Here is a 25,869-nt window from a genome sequence, read left to right on the forward strand (position 1 = left end):
TACCCAGAGGCGATCCTAGGCTTGCACAGGTGCTGGCCTTTCACCCAGCAGCCTCTTTACCCTTGAGCCAGAGGCCTCCCTTCTATAGTGCCTCCTTAGGCCTGTTTCAAAACTCCCTCTAAAAACTGGCTTCTTCCATTATATCATTCATCAGGTCAGTCTCACTGGATTGAAGGAAAGGAAAGAAGAGAAAAGTAGGAAGGAAAGGCATTGGGATTTTTTAAGTTCTCTTGCTAAAACACCTTTACATATAATTTTCCATAAACAGAATGCTCTGCTTCCCCCAACCCCTGCCCTTTCTCTCTTTCCCTTTTGTCTCCTTGGCTCCTTTGCTTTGAACTATAGGTTTCCAAAGCAGCTTCAGACCAATGCCAAGGCCATGTGGCTGACCAGTCATTCATTATTCAAATAATGACAAGCCCAAGAAAACAAATTAAAAAAATAAATAATTATGCTGGAACTTTTTAAATTTCAGGATAAGAGAAAAATACAGGAAGAAATCTCTCAGAAGCGTCTGAAAATAGAGGAAGAAAAACTAAAACACCAGCATTTGAAGGTAACATATGACTTTAATTGTATTTCAATGATTTTGTATTCAAATAACCTAATGGCATTCAAATTTCAATAGAAACGATGCTTTCAGAGACAGAAAATTCCCAGCATAGCTCTCAACATTCTAATAGCCCTACAAGAAGCCAACAAGCTAGCAATATTTGCATATGAGATGAATACCTTCTGTCAAACTCATGGGAAGCTGAAAACATGGTTTGATTACTTCTGTCCTTTAGCACTGAATTTCCTAATTTTCCTCAGTAGCCTTGAGAATTCAGCCTTGAGAATTTGGCCCTGATACAGTCTTTTTTAACATCCCTGGGGAGGGGATCCAGCTAGGAAGTTCCCTTTGAAATCAGTGAAAGGCCAGCCATTCCCCAGGGGATGCAGAACAGACAGTGTCCAGCCTGGTCAAGGATGCTTGTGTTTAAAAGCTCAATGTGATGAATCCAATGTTGTTTGAGAATGGCTTGGGTTGGGTTTCTGTTTTATTTTGTTTTGACAGAACATGAGATCATAACCATAAATAAGTCTCCATTTTTAAAAATCAGACTTTACATCTTTCACTGGGTGTGGTCACTTTGTAATTAAAGCACATTGAGTTTCAATATTTTATTACGTAGCTTAGTCACAGGATGTAAGCAAATGACAAACAGGAGCTCCTTGTGAACAAGCCCAAGCAGGAAACTGTACTTATCTGGCAGGGCTGCTACCAATAAATTTAATGAATCCCCTCAATGAAACAATGCTTCATACTCATGGGGGTCTCAAAAATGAAGTTAAAATTGTCAAATTCAGCTAAATCCGTTTTTTTTTTTTTTTTTTTTTTTTGGTACTGGGGATGGGCCCAAGGAAATTTACTACTGAGCTACATGACTCCATCCTTTTAATTTTTTTATTTTGAGACAGGGTCTCGTTGTTGCTAAGGCTGGGCCTCAAACTTACCATCCTCCTGCCTCAGCCTCTAGAAGTGCTGAAATTACAGGCACGTTCCACCAAGTCTGGCCTAAATCCATTTTTTTCCAATGGAACAAGTAACCACCTCTGAAAAGAAACTAAAACTCTGATTAGCCTCAGTTCTTCAGATTCAGTTGGCTTTTTTGCTCCTGTACTAGCTGACATTGCTGTTGTTTGATGGATAATTGCAAACCATAGTTAACCTACTGCTGTCCTTCCAATATGTCACAAAGAATATACATGAGCCAGGTGTGGTGGCACACACCCTTAATCCCTGCAGCTCAGGAGGCTGAGGAAGGAGGATCATGAGTTCAAAGCCAGCCTCAGCAACTGCAACATGCTAAGCAACTCAGTGAGACCCTGTCTCTAAATAAAATACAAAATAGGGCTGGGGGTGTGGCTCAGTGTTCGAGTACCCCTGAGTTCAATCCCTGGTAACACACACACACACACACACACACACACACACACACTATATATATATATATATATACACACACATACACATACACATACACACACACATATATACTCATAGGTATACATGAGTAGTAAACACAAAAGAAATGCGATGTATATTCCTAGAAAATTGATGAAATGAAAACAGATTATACCAAGTTCTGTTAGTATAATTCAAATGAAATATGTCAAATCTAGAACAATATTTAAAATAGATTATTTCTAAACCCAAACAACAATTTGAGAATTTGTGTGCTCTCTCTCTCTCTCTCTCTCTCTCTCTCTCTCTCTCTCTCTCTCTCTCTCCCTCTCTCTCTCTCTCTCTCACACACACACACACACACACACACACACACACACACACACACATTTTTATACAGTTTGGTTTTGGCAGAGAACAGCTTCCTGTGTCTGAGTAAACTGATAGCTCTCCAGCATATGGCAATTGCAATTCTTGCAGAATGGATAGCAAATAAAAGCAGAGCTCACAGTAAAATAAAGGTTTAAATATGGACTCAGTTCATTTTGGAAGTAAGTTTCACATAGGAAAAGCCTGAATTACTGATAGGTCCATTTTTGAGGTGCCACTTCATTTTAGTACTTGTCAAGAACAGACCAGAAAGTAATATATGATCTTCCTTATCAGTTTCCTTCTGGAACCAGGAGACCTTTCCTAATCTAATCCAATCAAAACATTTATCATGCTTTGAACTGCCAAATACAGTTGTGCAGATTGTGTACTGCATAAGTACAAATGGAGGTGCTGAAATCCTGCCCACACTTCCTTGCCAACTGTTTACTCTGGCCCATGTCTGCTTGTGCCAGGAGCAAGAGGTTTTCATTTTTTTTCACACAAAGTTGATATCCAACTTCTAAAGCTGTGCTTGACCCAAAGGAATAGAGGTGAGGGGGAGAAGGAAATGATATATTTTCCTAATTTGGGAAATTCAAGATTAAATAAGCAAAACAAGTTAAATGATAATGCTTAATTTAAATTGAAGTATAAGCATAAATTTCTTAATCTGAGGTGGTCAAAGAAAGTTTTGTGAAAGATGTGAAATTTGGGACTGGGGTTGTGGCTCAGTGGCAGAGCACTTGCCTTGCATGTGTGAGGGCCTAGGTTCGATCCACATCAAAAAATAAAAATAACAAAATAAAGATATTGAGTCCATGTATAACTAAAAACAACAACAACAACAACAACAACAACAAAAAACCTTTTTCTTAACTGATGTGAAATTTAAGCTGGGTCTTAACCAATAAGTAGAATGTATACGGTTCAGAGGGCCTTGAAGTACATGAACATTTATTAAACACTCATTATGAGCAAGGTACTAAATTGGACACTAAGAATTTAAAATAAATAAAATTTGACCTGTGCCCTAAAAATGATAACTGACACATAAACTCATAATGACATTTATCCTATGATGAGCACTCTGTAGAAGTCATAAAAACACAGAGGAAAGAGTGGCTATTTGAATACAGGATATTTTTCCAAGTTTGCAGAAATAGTTTGCTATGCCAAACAGCAACCAGGCATAAATCCAAATCAGCATTCGAAAATGTGCAAAAGTATTTTAAAAATTAATTCTACAATATGTTCATCAAGTTGAGAAAGTTCTAGTGGTCTCTATAGTTAACACCAGTTTCTGGTTTTCTTCTCTATCCATTTGTTCTCGTTGCTGTGACTGTCCTTACCACTTCCCTGATGCAAACTTTTTATTACACTTTAGTGGCACAGTTAACAACATAAGCATAAGCACTTGCAAAGTCTTCCTCCTGCATCAGCATACAAACATTTCAAAATAGTTGCAGTAACTCACTACGATCTTGCTTCTGATCCCGATGATCATACCCAGGACCACTACACAGGGAACTTCCAGGGACGTTCTCATTCCAATATTCCAACAACTCTGGGATTTGCATACTAGGGATCTTTTTGCCTAGTAATAGCATCACAATCTCACACCATCAATAAACACAAAATATACTGTCTAGAAAATTGTCCTTTCCTGTAAATCCATTCATTCACGGTATGAAAAAAATCAATTTATCCCAAAGTCTTACTGAAATTGCTGGGTAGAATTGCTTCAGGAAAACCTTTTCCTTAAAAACTGCCAATTTTTTTTTTTATCACCTGCAGGTAACTTATACTTTCATTCAGTTCATATGGTTTTTAATTCTAATCGTGTTACCAGTTCATTCACCTCTATCTGCAATTCAACATCATAAACCATGCCATTCTAGTGCTTGTTATAGATCTAAGCATGCAACTGACTGAACTATCCTCATGGATAGTTCTTAAGCACTGTAACTTACTTTGATAGGCAATATCTGTCTTCTTTATTATACATTAGCTATCTTCAAATGCCATCAACAAAAATAAGTTAAAAATCAAGGTGAATTCTTAAAATGCTGATATATTTAGATTTTCTTGACATCTTTGACCTCAGGAGCCAAATCTTGACCTCTATTAGTAATATTTACTAGGTCTATGAGAAACATTTTTGCAAACAACTAACCAGCTTTAATAAGAGGTCAAGTTAACACTGGGGGAGAGAATCTTTCTGTGACAGAATGCAGTAACATTGCTCTTCTGGAGTGTGTTGTCCACATGCAATTGCTGCAAACTCTGACAAGGTCAACACAAATGTGATGATCTGGGCTGAGGTTCTTCGTCATTTGGTCCTGTGGCTTTCAAGTAGTGTCCTGTGTACCTGTAAACTTCCATGCACCTCACTGCTTTAACTAAAGCCATCTGAATTTTATTCGTTCTTCAAACTACCATTCCATATGATGTTTATTTGCAATTAGTGTACTGTTGGATTTTAAATAATCGTTTGAAAAACATTGTCTTTCTTAAGATAACCTTTGTAATTATCAAGCATAACCAAGGCTAATTAACTTTTTTCAACTCAAATATATTTCTATTTCAGTGGTATTAATTCTATCATCCTTTAAAAAGAGAAAAAAACATTCTTCTTACTTGCTCTCATTTTAATTGTCATATAAGAGAAAGAAGTTCTCCGGAAAATAAAGTTCCTATAATCTCCTCATCATTATAGGCATAGTGACTCCCCAAAGAATAATTGAATAACTGAGCAAACAATATAGAGCGGTCGATTAGATACATATGAATACATGTGAAGCCCTTTTTTATCAGGAAGAAGGGAAGAAACTCCAACTCTTTGATAATAATAGAATCATATATCATACAGTTTCCACTTGAGACATGGGCTGGATGCTAGCTAAAGCCCCTCCAAAGTTTCTAGGTCTCTCTCATTGTTTTAAGTTTTCTTAGGCTCATCAGTTTAATTCTTTTTTTTTATTTTTTAAAATTTTTATTGATGGTTGTTCAAAACATTACATAGTTCTTGACATATCATATTTCGCACTTTGATTCAAGTGGGTTATGAACTCCCATTTTTACCCCGTATTCATCAGTTTAATTCTTTCAAGTAAATTCAAAAGTATATTTTCCATATGATGAAACATATCTTTTTTATATTGTTAAAGTTGACCAAAATAAAATCAACTCATCAGTGTTTAGGTATAGCCATGAATTTTGTGCATCATATTAGGGGAACAGGTAGGAAGCTGGATTTAAGAATGTCTAGAACCAGGGAGATTCCCAGAAGAGAGAAGGAGTGCTGAGTGTTGGTATTGTATCTTAAATTAATTTTACCTTGTTCTTGCAACCCAAGATACAATAGCAGCCTTCTGTTTTGCCCACCATTTCAATTAGTCCCAGAAAAGGTTATTATGTGAGGTCATGGTGTGAACATCAAAATGACTTCATGGAACTTTGAACTTTGTTAAGGACACAAGACGTACAGCCATCAACCAAAGAAATCACAGTAAAGACATCACATTGTGAGGTCTCTACAGGACTGTGATAAACATACAGCACAGCACGATTCTAGAGGACGAGGATGGGGCTGCCAGGGAGGGAGGGGGCTGGGGTCTTCATGAGCTGAAGGACCCTGACACTAAGCCTCAAAAGGTAAATAGGATTTAGATACAGAAAACATTGCTTTGAAAGGGGGTCAAGAAGGTTGTGAAAAGGGAAATGACAGATTTTTTTCGGGCAAGGCAATGGGAGAAAATAATTCTTCTTTAACATGTCCACTATTGAAATTCATAAGATTTGAAAGAAGAGATTTTCATTTAAGTTATTGACTGATATGAGAACATGTGTGTGTGTTTCCTGACACCAGAAAAAGGCCTTGAGGGAGAAATGGCTTCTCGATGGAGTCACCAGTGGGAAAGAACAGGAAGAGATGAAGAAGCAAAATCAGCAAGACCAGTACCAGATCCAGGTTCTAGAACAAAGTATCCTCAGGTAGGACCTCTCTGAGATGCCCCACATCTACCTTCTCCTTTGTCTTTGTACCGTGTGTTTGTGTAACAAGCTATTCTCAGTTTAAGGGGCAGAATCACATCTTCCATTTTTGTTTCCAAAAATGACTAGGGAAATACACCAGCAGGCAGAAATAGAAATGTCATGTTAAATGTCTCCTGAATATCTCAACACTATTTTTAAACATATATTGGTGAGTTACCCATACCTCTCCGAGTCTATGTCCTGTAATTACCTATCTTCAGGGTTGTTGAGCAGATTTTAAAATAGTTATGCATCTACTTGGCATATGGCAGATGCATCAAAAACTGTGCTTCTTCCCAGGGCCAGCCCCCACTCTCACCTAAAAACAGGTGACAGGTCTACTGGTGTGTTTGCATTGTCTCTCCATCAGACCTCTCCCCCACCAACCCCACTCTATTTTGGAAGAGAAGATATCAGATACAGGGGCCCTTTTCTACTTCTGTGACCATGTGGCCACAGGTGTTCATCTCATTTCTCCATTTCCTTCCCTTCCCATCACGCACAATCAGCAACTCCCGATGGAACAAGTACAGTCATCAAATTACCATACCTTAAAAAGAGATAATGGGCTTGAAAAAAAAAAAAACAGAAAGCTCAAATATAAGGTGAGATTACTAGTACTATCCCCCCCACAAAAAGATAGCATGAAAAATTAGATATTGGAAAGTCAAAAGTCATTTTCCAAAATGGACAACATGGGAAAAAAAGCTTCCTTTATAAAAAATTATTTCCATCTTATTAGCTTAATTACCCATTCGTGTTTTTAATAGCTAAAATCTTTGCTTATCCCTATTTAGCTGTTTTTTCTGAAATTCACAATTCTTAAGAAGTTATATAATTTAAACATTTATTTTTATAAACCCCTCAGTTATTTGCTCAAAGACGTGGAGTGCTTCCAAACAGTAGACAATAAACGCTTTAAAAATCAATCAATCAATCAATCAATCAATCAATCAGCCCTACAGTTTGGAAAACTCCATTCTCTTAGCAAGAGCTTCTTACCAAGTCTGGCTTCAGCTGATGATTACTTCCCTTCTTTCTCAGCATGGAATCCTTATCTCTGAAGGAGTCCAGAGTTAATCCCTGTAAGCCCTTCCCGCTGTACAGACACCTCCTTGCTTTCCCTCACAGCTTCTTTTCAGTCTTTCCACCTACTGAACACCTACAACTCTCTCTGTAACTGATGATAATTGAAGTGGCTACATATGCCCAAGCTCCATAAACGGGTTTGGGCAGCATTCCGAGTAATCCCAAGTACTTATTAGGACTCTTCTGATTGCTTTTGAACCTTGCCTGAATGCTCTCAGAAGCACATAAGTTTCTGCCAGTACTGACAGAGGCCTGTCTACTGACAGCTCCTGTCTGACCAAAACTAGAAGAGGATAAGGAGGAGAGGTATTTAAATGATGTATATTATGCTCCCAGAACTTTACATATATTATCCCATTTAATCTTCATAACCCTGTGAGGTAGGTATGAACTTCATTTTTTTTTTAGTTGTACAGATTTTTTATTGTTTTAACCAAAACAAATGTACTGCAAATTACCAAGGGTTGAACTTCATTTCTTGAAGAAAGATTAAGGAAGTCACACAACTAGAAAGAGGCAGATCAGAACTATTTCATCTGACTACCCTACACTGCCTATCAAACAACATCACGCAGCAACCTCTGTGAACACAAAAGGTGTTACCTCTTATGATAAGTCTTGGAAGCATGATCTGTCCCTTTATTCTCCTTTCTCCAAAACCTCCTATCACATTGGGGGATCTTCTTCCATGTCCCTCTACTCTCTTAAAGTACCAAATCACTACCTGTTATTTGGTACAATTTCTGGCATCTCAATACAACTTCATTTTAGGTCTTCAGGATGCTATTAACACATCACTACTCCTAAATAAACACCAAATTATTTTAGTCTGCCAATATGAATAATAACAATAATGGTTCATTCTGAAGGGCTTTGTACAGTTTACAAAATACATGCATTTACATTGTCACTAAGTACTCATGGCAATTCTAAAATAAATAAATAAAAATTTAAAAGCATCAATACCTTCATTTGATAGATGAGAAAATAGACTTAGAGAAGGTAAAGACTGAATTAAGACCACAGGGTCAGTTATGAGTAGCCTTTAGTCTAATGCAAGGGAAGGTCAGTGCTCCTCAGCTAGAAAATGAATCGAGAGATGTAGATGTAAATGTTCAGGAAATAGTAAGACACCTGACCATGGACAAGTGTTATCACTTATAATCAGCAAACTGCTTTGGTTAAGGAACAGTCCGAAAGAAATGTATTTGCAAAGAATTAGTAAAGAATTTGCATTCCTTGTGGTTCACAGAGGCATGTTTATCTGGTGAAAAATGTGGAAGGAACAGAATGTTCCAAAGCAACATAGGAAGACAAGAAATACGTGTGCCTTGTCTACATTAAGCAGCCTCCACAACTGCCCCTCATTCTAGAAATCACACTGCCAGAGCAGCTTTACCTGATAATTGAACATTTTTTTTTCAATGTTTCAACATTTTATTCAGGGGATAAAGATATACATCAGTCACTAGTATGGCATTATGTAAAAATGTGAATGTGTAACCTATGTGATTCTGCAATCTGTATTTGGGGTAAAAATGGGAGTTCATAACTCACTTGAAACTATTGTTCGAAGTATAATTGAACATTTTTTTCTCCGATATTTCTAAAGCTACGAAATAATCAGGTGCATGTTTTTTTTTTAATTAAATCTTTGCCTAAACAACTACTCACAGTGTCTAAGAAGCTTTCATTACCAACTAAACCAGAGCAATTTCCTGCTAGTTCTGAATAGCAATCAAGCCACCTGATGAAGTTGAACTAAGCAGAACTGTCTCATTGCCTAAGCAGGGAAAGTAACCCAAACCCTGCATGTGATTTACCATTTCACTTAGGTGCCTGCTCAGGGGTGACATTGGCCTTTCTGCTATTGGCCTTTCTACCTAGCTCCTCAGCTAGAGAATAAAAGTTGAATCAAAACAGAAACACTGTAATTACCCCAGATTTTTCACATGAAGTTTTCATTCCTTCTATGTCCATACTTATGTGTCATGGGCTGAAAGAGCACAGCCTTTGGCATTCAAATCTCTGTTTTGCTAACCATAATACAAAAGCTTGGCCTTGTTCTTTCACCTTGGTAAGACTCAGTTTCCTTTCCTGTAAGAGTGAGTCAAATGTAGCCAGCTCACAGAAGCACTGTGAATAAAGCAATGCCACCCTGCCTGTTACATGGTAGGTGTTCAAAAAATATCCCATGCTCTTCCTTATTAAAAATAAAAATAATTAAAATTAGAATATTACTCAGAACTTTATTTAGATATTTCTTATTTATCAGCCAAGATCTTTCTCTTGAATGCAAAGAATATTTTTCTTTGTAAAAACTGAGAATACCACCTAACTAGAATTCTTTCCAATAGGAAATAATGATGAATTCTTCTTTATGGCTCAAAATCTAAAATGCTAATAGGGCTTAATTTTTATAGAACATTTGCTGTGGACCAAACATTACTCATGCTTATTATTTCGTTGAATTCTCACAATCACTCTTTAAAGTAAGTAACATTTAACAGGTGAGGAAAATTTATAGAGTCCAACTGACTCTGTTTATAGTTAAAAAGTTAAGAGCCACAGTTTCAATCCTAGTTACAAGTCTTAATTGAGAAGTAAAACTGTGCCTTAGATCCAGCAGAAATTTTTTACAAAATTTAAATTCTGCCAAGTATGATAGTGCCTGATTTTAATCCTAGGATCTTGGGCGCTGAGGCAAGAGGATCCCAAATTCAAGGTCAACCTGTCAACTTAATGAGACACTGACTCAAAATAAAATAGAAAGGGCTGGAGATATATCTCAGTGGTAAAGTGCTCCTGAGTTCAATTCCCAGTACCACATACACACAAAAAGCTAAATCCTGTCCAATCCATTTTTATAGCATTTTTTATTTCCAGGCCATGATATGATTTCACACCTGAATGCATCACCTCACAAAGACATTCACCTAAATATTTAACATGTGAAAAACACACAACAGATTTCCTGACTCACACATAACCTTTAATTCAAGCACATCTTCTTATACATCCTCTAATCTTCTCTTCTGAAGAGGGGAAACATTTCACAAAATAAGTGGATTTCCATTGTTTTTCTCTTTGGGTCACATTCTAAGCTGTGGAACAATACTGTTGAGTATTTTGCCTTATGCCTTAACTAATATCTTAGGAGGCAATGTTCCCAGAAGAAATCTGTATGGAACATATCATTCTGAATCACTTTGCTTAAATAGATTTCAATTTGCCTCCCAAATGAGCCCTGTTCAAAATCCTGGGACCACTAAACCATGTACTTTCTGATGGCAGGCACAGGTGCACCAACTTCTCCCTCCAAACATCCATGTGCACAAATCCTGCACTGACTCTCCATTGCTGATCTCTGTCCAACACCCCACACCCAGAATGATACCCCAGGCATCCCCAAGAAGTCACCAAAGGAACCTTGTGTTCACATGCTGGGTTCTTCTCTCCAGCTGCCCTGCAGCTCTCATAACCTACCTCCCTCTGCCAAACTTCATCAAGCTCCCCTCCAGACATTTTCTACTTCTTGAACTGTGTCCAGAGACCTTTGACTTTAATTGAAGCACACAGAGCGCCTGACAGAAATGTCATAAGCATAAAATGTAAAAGGTTAACTCTCAAGGAGAATGATGCAATTACACTGCATTCCCTTTAAGCAGGATAAGCTACTTATGATTAAATGTTCTCCAGTAAGGTTATTTTTTTTTATATTCCAAAATACCCTTCTGACCTTCTGCCTTCTTTTAATAAACTTTTATTTGTCCCCAAATAGTTAGAAACTGGTTTCTACATGTAGTATGAAAGGGCAAAGTTTGCATGTGAAGCTTTGGATTTCTAAGTGACTGTGTGTCATGAGAAAAACTGAGCTGTCAGGGCAGCTGGAGCCACATCCCACATAACAAGGAAAATTCCTCCACAAATGGAGATGGAATACAAGAAAAAGAATTTTGCTCAGCATCATCTAAAGCAATAATCAGTTAACTCAAAAGATTCCATTTCAAAAGGGAATTCAAAATATCGATGTAGAAATAGGTCAGAGGCTTTGGTTGCTGGTATTGTCTATCAAAGTTTAGTTCATTATGATCCCTATGCAAGTTTAACCAAATGATTTAACTACCTATGCAGGCCAAGTGCATCTTAATGGAACTAATTTCTCATCAAACACAAGTGGGAGGTCTGCATGAATAATACCATATTCTAGGTGTTTCTGCCACTCTACTCCAACCCAGCTAACCATATCTAATACCATATAGCAGGAAGATAGACAGGCTGCTTTCTCTCCATGACAACATGAAAGAGAAGAGAAAGGGGAAAAAGGAGAAGGGAAAAAAAAAATCCACCATTTGTTTCTTATTAAATTTGCTGTTGCCTAGAAACACTTAAGAAATTATTCTGAGGCAATTATATGAGTCAAAATCATTTCAAGCATGTTTTTCACTCTTCATATTTGACTAATTGGTTTACCAGATTTGTGATAGTTCATCTGTTGTTGTTTTTAATTTCCCAGCTAGTCTGGTTATTTTTAATACAGGAGCTTCATTTTGATTTAACAAAAGAAGCTAAGTAAACCAAACTTCCAGCAAAAATAAAGGAAGGCATCTACTCCACTCCACCCCACTAAAACATACATGCACACACAGAAGCCCCTAGTACAAAGCCTAGCCCATGGCTGGAATACCTTCGAATACATAGCTTGATACATGAATGATGAGAAAATTGAGAATGAATGGATAGGCGACAGATGAACTTAAAAATAATATCTCTTTAAGAGGACCGGAAAAGGCCTAAACAATGACTCAAACTCTAATAAACAAAAAGAAAGCCCTGAATATCTTTAAAAAATAAAGAATAACCTAGTGTACACAAGACCCTGGGTTCAATTCCCAGCAACCCCTCCCATCCCCACCCCTGAATAATAAGAAGAAGCAACATCCAACTCTGTTTGTGTCAAGGGCAAAGTTATGTATAGTGGTACCCTGGGGCTGGAGGCAACTGTTGATGGCATGTTTTAACATTCCATCATGACTTTGTTCACTTTCTCTCCCTTTCAAATGCCCTTTTATGTCCCCACCTCCCAGCATGCCTTCTTGTTCATACCTAACAATCCATCTGAATGTTAGTAGAAGTACTTGCCTTGCATACACAAGGGCCTAGATTCAATCTCTAGCACCACACACACACACACACACACACACACACACACACAAATAATAATAATAATAATAAAAGGAGCCAGAATAAACACAGAACCACCTTCTTGGTGGGCTGAAAAGTAGATTAGAATAACTTCTGAGCGCCCTTCCTGCACCTCACTTCAATTCAATAGCAGCTACCCTTCATGGAGCATATCTTAGGGTACTAATATTATTCTAATAATGACAATTCGCTATTGGAAGTTTTGTTAGACTAATTTTATGAAGATGCTAAAGCATATAAAGCTAGAAATCCAGTAATAGCCATACCATGAGTCACATGTAGTTTTTTCTGACTCCAAATTCTTCCCCTCATCCCTCCTACAATTGGTTAAATTCATTATTGCAAACCTCCCATATGTAAGTCTTCTGATCTTCTAGAGGCAATTCCAGAATCACAAGTTCCTCAAAGGAAATTTACATTTGTGTTTATCTCTTTTCAGATCCTTTAACTTTCCAAAGTGCTTTTACATTGATTTTTCTCATTTAAAATGATACTCAGCGCTCTAAAACACAAATTTAAGACCATTAGCTGAGATGTCATAGATCTCTGGCCATGTGGACATGAGTAAAGAAAGAACAAAGGCACAACTGAGCAATCCAGAAAGTGGGGGCTGAATTATTTGCAGTAATCCATCCTCCGAGTTTTGGTGACAGAATAAAAAATGTTCAAAACCAAACATTGCATCATAGAGAATCTGTGTTGCCATAGGGCCTAGGTTTCTCCATTCCCCAGAAGTCCCTGTGACTAACTCCACCAGCTCAGAAAACATCTACACCCACATGTGCAATGCATTCTTTGTCTGCAATAAGGCAAATGTCATTGAGTGCACATAGACCACCCAAAGTTAACTGGTCATTGTTGGTTGTTCTGTTATATTAGGATTGGAATTTATATTTGTCAGTCTTCAAATAACAAAATTCTGTTCTTGGTTTCAAATATGAACAATTAACACTAAGAAGCAAAGCAAAAATTAAGTGAATGGAACATAGGAAATATAGTGACTGCTCTATGATTAGAGATAAATGTTAAGGGTTACAAGACTCAAAGCCAGTGATTATTTATGAATAGAGGAAGTCAGTGGCTGTCTACATCACTGAATATGTTTTGCCACTCATTATATGGTTACAAGTGGTTTATTCACTAGAAATATTTTTGTTCACAAATTTTTCAAATAACAAAAAATGCCTACCAGAATCACACATGAGCACATGAGTGAACTTCCCATGTTCTGGCTACAACAGTAATTAAAGGTCATTTGAGAAACTTATGACAGCTGACTAGAGGTCAAATTGAATTATTATTACAATTATTTGGCTCTTATTAAATGTTTGACATGTACTACACAATTCTCTGCGCGCCCTAATTAAAAACCGCACATACTCAGCTTCTGTTCTGCCAGAGCATTTGAGAAGCTCAAAACTAACTAAACAAATCCCGATGCCAAACCAACATTCAAAGAATGGGTTTATTGACATTAATTTGAAAATTACATTTGTACCAGGAACAATGATGCACACCTGAAATTCCATTGACTCCAGAGACTGAGGTAGGAGGAGTTCAAGTTCACTAAGGCCAGCCTAGGCAACTTAGTGAGACCATGTCTCAAAATAAAAAATAAAAAGAGATGGGGATAAAGAGCAGTGAAAGGGTGTCCCCAGGTTCAGTCTCTACTATCTCCCCCCCTCTCACATACACACACATACACACACAAACACAACACACACACACATCCACAAACACAAACACTATATTTACAACTTTCACATTATAGTGGATTATTCACATTTGATTTCCCATGGGAGGTGCTGGGATTGAACCCAGGGTCTTGCACATGCTATGGAAGTGCTCTACCACTGAGCTACATCACCAGACCTCTCTCAAAATTTTATTTTGAGGCAGGATCTTGCTAACTGCCCAGGTTGGCCTTGAACTTGTGATCTTTCTGCCTAGCCTCCTGAATAGGTGGGATTATTTCATATTTTCTATGGAAAATGAAACTATTCATTTACAAAATATTGTTCTGATTGAGAGGGTTAGCTTTTCTAAGTCATTTTTTTCGAATGTAATCACCATTCACAGCAAGTTTCAAAGCTTGATAGTATCATCTGCCCATCAGATAATTATTAATATTTAAAGATACACTAAGATGTAAGATTCATCCATGCACTAGCAGTTCACATGTAATTATAAATTATTTGACTTTCTAACAATCTGCTGCTCCCAATAATCAGAACAAACACACTTATTTCAGTGCCCCTGTTGTGTTGGCTTTCTGCTTCTACTTATCTTAAAGCTGCGGCGTCATATTGGCTGTCCTGTTCTTAAAGGCTCAGGATTAGAGGCAACAGATCTGGCTCACAGCAAACTGTGCTTGCTGTCTGCCAACTGCCCTTTAATTCTCTGGCATGCTTGTCCTTAGCATGTGACTGTTTACTCTGGTAGGTTAGATCTTCCTAATTATACACATGCCCTTTGACAATGACTGATTCCCATGCAGCTCTTGTTCTTTCTACATGTCTGTGCATAGAAGTGTTCTTCATCTTTTTTGACATACTTTTATTTCAGTTAAGAAAATGTCTGACATGCAATCAGCTCTTAATAAAGTTTCACTAAATGTTCAACAAAATTTACCAGACCCCAAAGTGTTAAAATAAAATTTTAAAATTCTACCTTCTACGAGATTACATACCCTCATTTTTATTGAGAAAGTATAGTTTGGCACTACAGTACCTTTAAACTCTGATCCACTATAATAACTTATCTGCCTGTTACATATGACTACCATAGTATACTCAAAATTACCTGACTAAAGTTATCAACCATGTTTTCTCAATAATATCCATTGGACTTCCAAAAACATTCAGTTAGATGAACTATTATTTAGCAAAAAATAAATAGACCTTTCTTTTTTCATTGCAAATTTTAGCTATTGAAATTAGTTATCTGTTAAAAATTTTTTAAAAATTTTAAAAGTTCCAAAAATATTACCTATCATTATAAACTGTATTAGATTTTACCTATCATTTAGAATCATAAATTCTTGAAACTCCTAGGGGCAAAGGTGGATTCATTGTTCTGTTTTCACTAGTTAACAATCTGAAATGAAAGATACAAGTAATTCTGCAAATTAATGAAAAATGTCATAAAATCTCTCAAACTATGCTTCTTCCCACATAAAGTTATGCAATCATTTATATACTGGTTTTGTTGGCTTAAAAGATTGGTTAAGAGCAGCAGTTTAAATGGAATGGGCTCATTTCTCTCACACACATAAAAATCCTAACTGATAAACACTGAAGTGGAAGACAGCAACAAAGTTATATAGGATTATAGAAAGATCCTGTTCCTTCCTGTCCTGCTGCTTTGCTACTCTCTAAGGGATGCTCTTGGCAGTGTGGTCAAAGCCAGTTTATCACCACATCTATATCCAGTTTAAGAAAGAGAAGATAAATACAGGGCAAACAGCTCAGTTTTAAAGCTATGACCTGAAACTTGCATAAGTCTACTATCAGCTTGCATAAGTCTACTATCAGCCAGAATTTAGTTACACACACCATCTAAATGCAAAGCAGAGTTGAAAATGTAGTCTATAGTAAGATAATGAGGAAGACACACCCATATACCCCTACACACACAAAAAAAAAAAAAAAAAAAAAACAGAGAGTTCTATTACTAAAAAGAAAAGGGGAATGGAGTGGGGTGCAGGGAGAAACAGCAGGTCATCAAGATAGACTAGAATATTCTTTCTGCCAACATTTATTAAATAGATACTATTGTAAATATTTGACAATTCTGACAATGCTGAAACAATGTTGAGGTTTTCTGAATAGAAAAGTATTTTCAAGAACAGGTTGCATGTCTGAAGCTGCATTAGGACCATGCTTGCTCTAAAATCATTCCATTAATGTCAACTATCAAATCCCTGAGTCAGCAGATTTTCTCACCCACAGGTACCCAAAGATGGTCTCCTTTCCCAAGCAGACTGAGGAAAAGGAAATCTAAACTTATTTAAGGAGCTCTTATAGATCAAGTCCTGTGCAACAAACGCTATCTCAAGTACCTCCTTACAACAATGCTTAAGGAATACTATTATTTTTCTCCTCCGAAGGAGAAATCTAAAGTTGGAGGGGCAAATGATTAATCCAAGTGTGCTAGCCATATGGGCTCATTTTCTGTTTCCTTGGGTAGAGCTGGAAGAAGTCTTTTCTTCCCCTAAAAAATCGGGCCTTCACACAAAAACTCACAAAATACGGTTAAGCCACTAGCTACCTCTCATTCTCCCAAGTTTTAAGATGAAAAGGAGAGAATCTCTAGGCCCAAAAAGAAATCAGAGGAGTTAAAATTGCCCACCACTTGAAGCAGAACTCAACACAGGCTCAAGATATTCTGAGAGCCTGTGAATTTCAGAAGAAATTGGATTCTTCTTTGATTAGCTTAGGCAAAGTCGGAAAGCAAGGGGGTAGGAGGTTCTAGCACTTCCATCAGCTAGCCTCAGAGGTACTGTAGTAGCACAGCCTGGTTCTAACACCTGTTGACTCAGGCTATGTCAGAGAATAGTGATTGGAACCTCTCTTTGGGTGTAATACTAGGTCTTTTTGTTTTGCTTTGTTTTTAATGTTTCAGAAATTTTATTTGTTTATTTTTATGTGGTGCTAAGGATTGAACCTAGTGCCTCACACGTGCTAGGCAAGCACTCTGCCACTGGGCCCCAGCCCCAGCCCTAATACTAGCTTTTAACATGAGCACTTGGGCTACTGTGATGCAAGTAAACAATCAATCCTTTGAAAATATAACATAGCTAAAAGCTAGTCATAAACTTAATTTCAAACATAGCATTGGTGCTTATATCCAAACTGCAATGTTATAATCAAATTGCATTAGACAACTGTATACAACTGTATATTTAAGACACACAGCTTCACTTCCTTCTTTGAACAAGTCTTGTGTTCAAGCAAAAAGAAAGAAAAAATCCTCCTATAAAGTGGCATTATCTTAGAAAACCCTGGGCTCTTTGAAGTAGACAAATAACCAAAAAAAAACCAACCAAACAAACAAAAATTACAATGCAACAAAATAATACAACAAAGATTAGGACAGAAATATTACCTTTCTGTGTACTGGATCAGAACTTTCACATGTTGGCGAGGCCCAGCCAAGTCATCCTTACTTTCATTATTATCATGGAAAGTAAGAAGTCTTTTTATACTGCTGAGAAAAATGAATGCTGTGTCTAAGTTTATAAGAATCAATTTTAAGAATTAAGTCTTGTTTCCACAGTGACTAATTGGAGAGGAATTAACAGCTCAGGCTATGTAGGCAGAGATCTGCTTCCAAATTCATCATGCCTCAGGTTGCCCATGAGTCTCCAGGCCAGTGGCCTTGCTAGGCACCCAGCTTGCTCATCTTTCAAGTGGAACTAATAACAGAGCTCATGGGATTGTTGTGAGGACCAATTAGGCCAGTGCCTGGTACAATGTCCATATGCGATATGTGTTCAGTGTTGTTATAATTGCTAACAAGTCAAGTACAGGAAGTAGGGTGTGAACTTTTGGATTGGGATTGTGGTTATTTTTTTTTTCCCCTTGAGTTGTGGTCTGTTTGGCCCTTAATGGCAAACTCCATCAGGTTGTTAGTCCTTGTTAACTCCACCAAAAACTGAAAGAGATAAATGAGCTCTCAGCTGCAGAAAAATTGCCTTGTGAAATAACTCCTTCTTGACGCATCCAGCATTTATGTGCTGTCCCTTTTTTTCTAAGACCCAAAAACTGCATGTTGGAATTGGATTGGGGATATGATCTTGTGATGATTAAGGGAGGTTATTACTACCACAGAGCATGAAATGAAAACTACCTGCTCTCACCTAGGGAGCTCTTGAAAATAACCCTCTTTTTCTCCAGCAAATAGCAAGGAGAAGAAAGATTCCAATAATGGATCGCATTACAAATCCTTTTTCATGTACTCTGCTTATCTAAATTGGCATATGATGCCTGCCCACCACCTCTCAGAAATTGTGAGAGGTACTAACTCATCCATCAAGCCCCGCCTAACAGTCCAGGAGGCACCAAAAAGGATATTTCTCTTTCTCTGCTGCCTGCTTCTCAGCCAAACTGAATCAGCATTTCAAGGAGCTCAATTCCCATTCGGAAAGGTAATACCTTCTAAAGATGGGGATGGCAGTACTTATGGAAATTCGAAGCCATCAGCTGGAAAATAGGCAGGTGAAGGTTAAAGAGTTATCACCCTGAAACCTCCCCAAAAGCTTTCCTTGTAAAAAGAAGTTTTAAAATTATACATACACATATTCACACATAAACATGTGTGTACATATTTACATACAGCTGTAGGTTCTGTGAGCGTGTGTGTGCATGTGTGTGTGTGTGTGTGTACACATGTTTTAGTAATTTTTTTTTTCACAGTTGTGACTAAAGGATTTGACCAGAACAATTGTAGGGGAGGAAAGTTTTATTTGAGGGCTCACAGATTCAGAGGTCTCAATCCATAGATAGCAGGTTCCATTCCTTGGGCCTGGAGGTGATGCAGAACATCATGGGTATAGAGTATGGCAGAGGGAAGCAGCTCACATGGTGATCAGTAGGCAGAGAGACAGACTAACTCTACTCTCCAGATACAAACTATATACCCCATAGCCATGTCCCAAGTGAACCATTTTTTCCAGCCATACATGTAAAAGAATCCAGTTACATACATGTAAAAGAATCCAGTTACACACATGTAAAAGAATCCAGTTACCACTCTGTTAATCTCATCAGGATTAACTCACGGATTAGGTTAAGGCTATGACCCAATCATATCTCTTCCAAACCTTCTTGCATTGTTTCACACATGAGCTTTGGGAGGATAACACATGTAAACCATAACACTATACATACATATATATTTTCCAATACTTCTTACACTTGTTAAATGTTTTCTCTCTCCCAAACTACCTTTAGAAAAGGATTGGGTATGAGTCCCAAATTTAAGTCCTGCATGGTTTTGGCTTTAAATCAGAATTGAATACTCTCTTAACTATCAATAAACACTGAACCAGGGTAGGGAAAAACTAGATACATACATATGTAAGTTAGAAATGAATAAAACTGGAAGATAAAGAAGTAATGAAGAAAATTTTTAAATTTTAGAGAGATGAAGATAAACAAACATCTTATAAAGGAGGTATCAAGAACCTATATCATACCAGCCATCCTCTTAGGTGTCCAGGGTTTCTCAACCTCAACACTAATGACATTTGGGGCCAGATAATTCTTTGTTATGAGAGAACTATTCTGTGCACTGAAGAACATTTAGCAGCATCCCTTGACCTCTACTCACAGCCCTGCCCAGTCACGAAAACCAAAAATGTCACTAGACATTGCCAATGTTCTCAGGAAGCAAGATCATCCCCAGCTGAGAACCACCGAACTAGATATACAAAGGTAGTCCCCGCCTTCTGGTTGAAATTTTTGTTTTATACTCCTTGGTTCTCAAAATTTTGGTGAATTATGGACTTTGAAAGTTGTCAGACTCACTCTTCCATGGTGGGGCTCCCTCTGAGTTCTGACTAAGTGGGGGAAGGGAGGTCTGGAAGCATCCAGTTCCTTACTCTCAGTTACTATTCTCTTAAGTTTCCATCACTAACACTAGCACTCTGCTCTTTTAGAAAGCTTTTTTAGAGCAACAAATCTCTGATGTTTATCTCTTAATGATATTTATATTATCCATTAATAATACACAAAAGTGGCAAATCAAGATGCAATCATAAACTGTTTTGCATTAAGTGGACATTTTAAGAAACGTTCTACATGAGTAACCGTCTCCTGTCACAGGCTTGTGATTCTAATTAGCTCCAAGATGTTTCCTTATCATCTCTTTTAACTGAGAGTTGGCTGAAACTGTGATCGAGAATGGGAAGGAAGTGTGTGTTTGTTTTTGTTTAGTTTTCATAAACATGTCATATGTGTCATGAGACCGAATCAATGCAGCTTTCACCTGAGACTTGAAAACCTTCAGAAGTATTCATTAGCAGATACTTTGATGAGGTCAGCAAGCTTCCAGTCTGATATTCTTACCATTTTAGTCTAAAAATAATCATGAGCATTATATGGTATTATCCATGGCCTTTTCTTCAGAGGGAAACAAATGCCAGAGCATTTCAGAATCCCCTGAGATGTCATGGGCCAGGCAGACCAAGAGCTCAGGAATAGAAGGGACAGGTACAGGAAGAAAGTAGCATTTGCTAAATCTCTTTCATTTTTTTAAAGTAAGCCCTAAGTTAGAATGGACCAGACCTTTAACTGTGGAATTGCCCCAGGCTCAGTCCCTGAAATTTTTAACTACCTCCCTTATTTTCTAGAAAATCTTACCCATTAATGTGGCTTCAAATACCAACTTCTCAATTTATATCTTCAAACCCATACTCCTCTGAGCTCCAGGTATCCAACTGTCTCCTCTATATCACACTTGAGTATCTTAAATTGAACTTGTCCCCCCAGCCCTAATCTCCTGTCTTCCGTCTCCCTGGTGTTAGTTTAGCTGATTAAATTTGTATCTTCCCAATTATTCAGGTCGCAAACTCTGGAGCCACCCTTCCCCCAGCTGTCTTTCTCTCTCACCCATGTAAACATTTCTAGATGTTTCCAAAATCCAACCATTTCTCATCCTTCTACCAGCAACTACCCCAGATTAAGCTGTCCTCACCTGAACAATTACAACTAACCTCCGTGTTTGCCCCTTGGGCCTGTTCTCACCACAGCAACCTGTCTAACTCTGTAAATTCCAACACTCCCAATGGTTTCCCAAAGGCCTTCCATACACAAGACCCTGTGCCATCTAGCTACCTGCCACACCTCTTCACTTCTTGTCACTTGTCTCCTTACTTTCTCTGCTCTTACTTCAAGCTTATAGTTGCTTTTTTCTCTCTTTGGAGCACACTGAAACTCTCTTATGTCCCACCCTCATTTATTTCCTCAAGTAACAGAGAGATCTTCCTTGACCATGTTATGTACCCCTTATCCTGGTATTCATAGTTCTTATCCTGCTTTTTTCAAAGAACTATATGTTCTTTGAAACAAATGTGTGTATATATACACATTTGTTTATTATTGCATATGTACACATACACATTTCTATATATACATTTGTTTATTAATACAAGGGTTGGCAAACTATGATCTAGGACCAAATCTAACCCTGTCCTGTATTTTTACAGATACAAGCTAAAAAATGGGTTTTTAAAAAAATTATTACTAAAAGGTTGTAAAACAAAAGGAAAAATGGGGAAAGAATGAATGAATATACAATAGAAACTATATGTGGACTAGACTGGAGAGCCTCAAATATTTTGCATCTAACCTTTTGCAAAAAAAAAGCTTGCCAGATGCTGTATTAGTATATTTTCTCCTCTAGAATATAAACCTCTGGAGGGCAGGGACTGTGTTTAGTGCACTGTCATACCCTAGCACATAAAATAGTTTCTGGTGCAAATTTGATGCTAAATAAAGATTTTAAACGAATGAATGAAGGAATGAGACATTGAGTCTTGGTGAAGTCAATGAGTCATTTAGAGTCACAAAGAAAGTTGGTAGATGAACCAGGATTTAAACCCAAGTTCCCCTGATCCCACATCTGGGTCCTAAGGTCCAAAAACTATTTGCGGCAATGACTATAACCCCCTTAATTTCTACCCAAAGTTTCCTCATTGTAAACTGCCTCTAATATGCACATTAGGAAAGGTTCCTGTGAGACAGGATGAAAAGAGATGAGATGCAGGCACAGTGTCTCTGCAGGAAATCTTGAAGAATGATTCCATGATAAACTGACATCTGATATCAACCATATCCAATTTGTTTTCATAAACAACAATGCTTATTAGTAAGACAAATATTATTCTTACTGTACATATTATAAAGCTGTGTTTCAAGGAGATTAAGGGAGTCAGCTGTCATTAAATAGTGAGAGGCAGAGACAACAGAATTCAGGTCTATCACTTTGCCTACAGAGCTTTCTGCTCTACCAAAGTGGACCAACATGTATCCCACAACTCTTCTGTTGGCCAATATGCTAATGGAAACAGAGAAATTTTAATAAAAATTGTAGTCACACGTTAATAACTGCTAAGAAATCAGGGCTTCTACATTTCACTTGAATTTCTGTAATAGGCAAGAAAACCCCCTCAGCTATAAATGTCCACCTACTAATGGCAAAGGCAGCATCAAAGTCAGAACCTTGAAACTGAAGCAATGAGAGGGAGAACAGCCAAGTAGATCATGTCTTGGACTTTTATTGGTGTAACAATAGCACAGGATTTTGGAGCTGCCAGGCCCATGACCATCTTCAAGAGGAAGCCAAGAAAAATGACAGTTACGTTAACTAACACAAACATGCACAGCTGTCATCTCCTGGACAGCTGCTGTCTCTAATCAGCTATTCTCTGGGGCAGCTGACGTTGGGGCTTAGAGTATTTGGCCGAGACACTATGTGTGCTTCATGGCTGCCAAGGGCCAGGCTGAGTAATTGTGTGACTGCCACTGGCTGTTTTTATAGATTAGAGGTCATGATGATGCCCCCTGGAGTTCATTCGATTCTGACAGCCTACTGTATGCTGGTCAAAATACCAGCTCAGAATGTTTGCAACAGTCCAACTTCAAATGTGTCTCTTTGCTTTATAGTTTTCTTATAGTTTGTTGAACCATGTATGCACATTTTTCACAAAAATATAGTCTCTGTAAACAACAGCAAGTGAGGACATTGTACTAGATTGTGCCCATTTCCCCATCTGTTCATCTTACTCACTAGAACATACCACAACTCTTAGGTAACTTAAAACAGTGTCATTTTCAGTGTTATTATAGACTGAGTTTTTATGTCTTAAATAGCTGTAATTGTTAAATAAAGTTTAATAATTATAATTATTTCTTCAAATAATTTAGATGGAGTCTTGAGCAAGAAAAAAATTGAACTGCATAATTACAAAATGTACCATTCATTTTAGTTAACTCTAACCTTAAGTCTCTTTATAAAAGAAGTTGGTTTACTTCATTTGGAAGTAACCTTAGTAATTGCAGTGAGGAATATATGACAAAGGTCCAGTATTTTACCTAAGAAGTGCTTATGTTCAAAAATGAATAAATAAATCTTTTTAAATTTTTAATCTAAAATAATTCAAAATCAGGTGTTAAGTGTCTTTGGTGTATCAAGCATGACACTTGGTGTGATACTGTATGTGACACTGTTCTTTGAAGGTGTCTGGCTGCTTACATGCAGTATTCCCAGGAAAGTCCATACATGAGGAAGACATACTTGAGAACCCTACATATATACTGTGTCAATCAATAAAATATATCATTTTTGTTGTCAGGCTTGAGAAAGAGATCCAAGATCTTGAAAAGGCTGAACTGCAAATCTCAACCAATGAAGAAGCAATTTTAAAGAAACTAAAATCAATTGAGAGGACAACAGAAGATATAATAAAAGTGCGTATCAACTAATCATAAAACTATGATTCCCTCCCAAATGAATCAACAAATACTCTTGTAATTTTTCAAAGTATTTCCACATTTAGATTTTATTTTTTAAACTGAATTAATTATGGCAAATTCTTTTTTTCTTATAGTCTGTGAAGGTGGAAAAGGAAGAAACATTGGGAGGTATGTTGTTCAGCAGCCTATTTCATGTCATATAAGATTTTTTTTTGACAAGCCCAGTGAGATTTTTTTTTCACATTATCATAAATATATCCTAAATGCATTTTTAATTTGTATCAATTTTACAGAATCAATTGAGGATATCTATGCTAATATCCCTGACCTTCCAAAATCCTACATACCTTCCAGATTAAGGAAGGAAAGAAATGAAGGAATAGAGGATGATGAACAAAATAGAAAAGGTATGTAAGAAATCTGTGTTCTATGGCATGTCTTCAATTTCATATTTACAGCATCATATATTTACAACTTGCTGTGGCATCTTATGCTCCCAGATTAAGCAATGGTCCATTTTACAAACTTCCACGAGGTATGTCAGTCACTTATTCAGATAGGGATAATGACGTTGCAATATTTATTCCATGCACTTTATTCCCTACAAAACTAGTCATAAACAGGTAAAATAAAGGCTTTTGAAGGAAATTAGAAACTCTCAAAAGCTAAGTTTCCCTGACCAAAAATCTCTCCCCCAACATATTTCATTCAGTAGACCCTCTTGGGTTACTGAAGTGCTTTTGTAAATGAAAGCAGTCTATTGGGAAGTAAGCATTATTTACCCTCGGAGGGGAACAATTTTCCTAAAAATAATATACTTCAGAGCCTCTGAAAAAAAAGGAATATTTGTGTTAGGGAAGAGAGGAGACCTTTGAATTTTATAATAGAAGGAAAAGCTACTCTCTTTCTGCAGGTAGACATATCTATCCACTCCACAAATATTCAGTGAATACCTAATTGTACCAAGCTTAGTTAGGCATATAGTAGATATTCACTAAACATATCACATTAGGGAGTGAGATGCAGAATAAAGTAGAAATGTGAGACAAGGAGAGTGTGGATAAGGGATGGTACCATTTTGGTTGGGTAGCTAGTACCATGAGACAATAGAGGAGGCATGAAATGCAAGATGAGGGATAGAGGGAGGATGTGACAAAAGTCAACATTGCCACATTGCAGTTTTTCACAGAATCCTATTAGCTCTACCCAGCCTATTAACTTTCCAGCCACAGGGTTCTTATCTGGGTCATTAAACAGATCTCAATTTTCTCCAACCCAACAAATTATCTCCAGTTCAAGTGTTTCAACAGCTGATAGTGGGGTCTTTAACACTTCTTCTACTTGAAAATTAGTGTGAAATAGAGAAGCATATGATTCTAGACTTATCTTCTTCTTGTCCTTACCAAAACAATCCCATGCTGTGGAAACTTTAGAACACTCCTCTATAATTTCAAGGCATCAGGCCTGTGCCACAGGATGTAACTCAATAAAATGTGGTGTGCTAGGCATTTCTCTTCCTGCAGTGTATAATGTAACACTAAAGGAGAGATGAACTCCTCCCACTGAGCAATAAAATAAGCAAAAATCTACCTTGTTGGTTTCTTAACTGGAAAGGGGACATCTTTGGTTCCCAATTCTTACCATTTGGATCCATCAGTTTCTCTTCTTCAATCAGCTTCACTGCTTTAATCCTTCAGTTTTTTTTTTTTTTCCAAAATTCCACACACTCATACCTAAAAAACC

At 37.3% G+C, this 25,869-nt stretch overlaps 1 protein-coding gene across 1 annotated transcript in view; it reads left to right on the forward strand.

The window, feature by feature from the left end:
* Nucleotides 1-25,869, forward strand: part of Palmd (palmdelphin) — a 45,910-nt gene that overhangs the window by 14,359 nt on the left and 5,682 nt on the right. The window contains exons 2-6 of the mRNA XM_005327687.4: nt 476-556; nt 6,189-6,313; nt 24,006-24,120; nt 24,261-24,294; nt 24,420-24,533. Coding sequence (XP_005327744.1) covers nt 476-556; nt 6,189-6,313; nt 24,006-24,120; nt 24,261-24,294; nt 24,420-24,533 — 469 coding nt within the window. The remainder of the gene's footprint in view (nt 1-475; nt 557-6,188; nt 6,314-24,005; nt 24,121-24,260; nt 24,295-24,419; nt 24,534-25,869) is intronic.

Source organism: Ictidomys tridecemlineatus, chromosome 11, assembly GCF_052094955.1.
Source record: "Ictidomys tridecemlineatus isolate mIctTri1 chromosome 11, mIctTri1.hap1, whole genome shotgun sequence".
Classification (NCBI taxonomy): Eukaryota; Metazoa; Chordata; class Mammalia; order Rodentia; family Sciuridae; genus Ictidomys; species Ictidomys tridecemlineatus.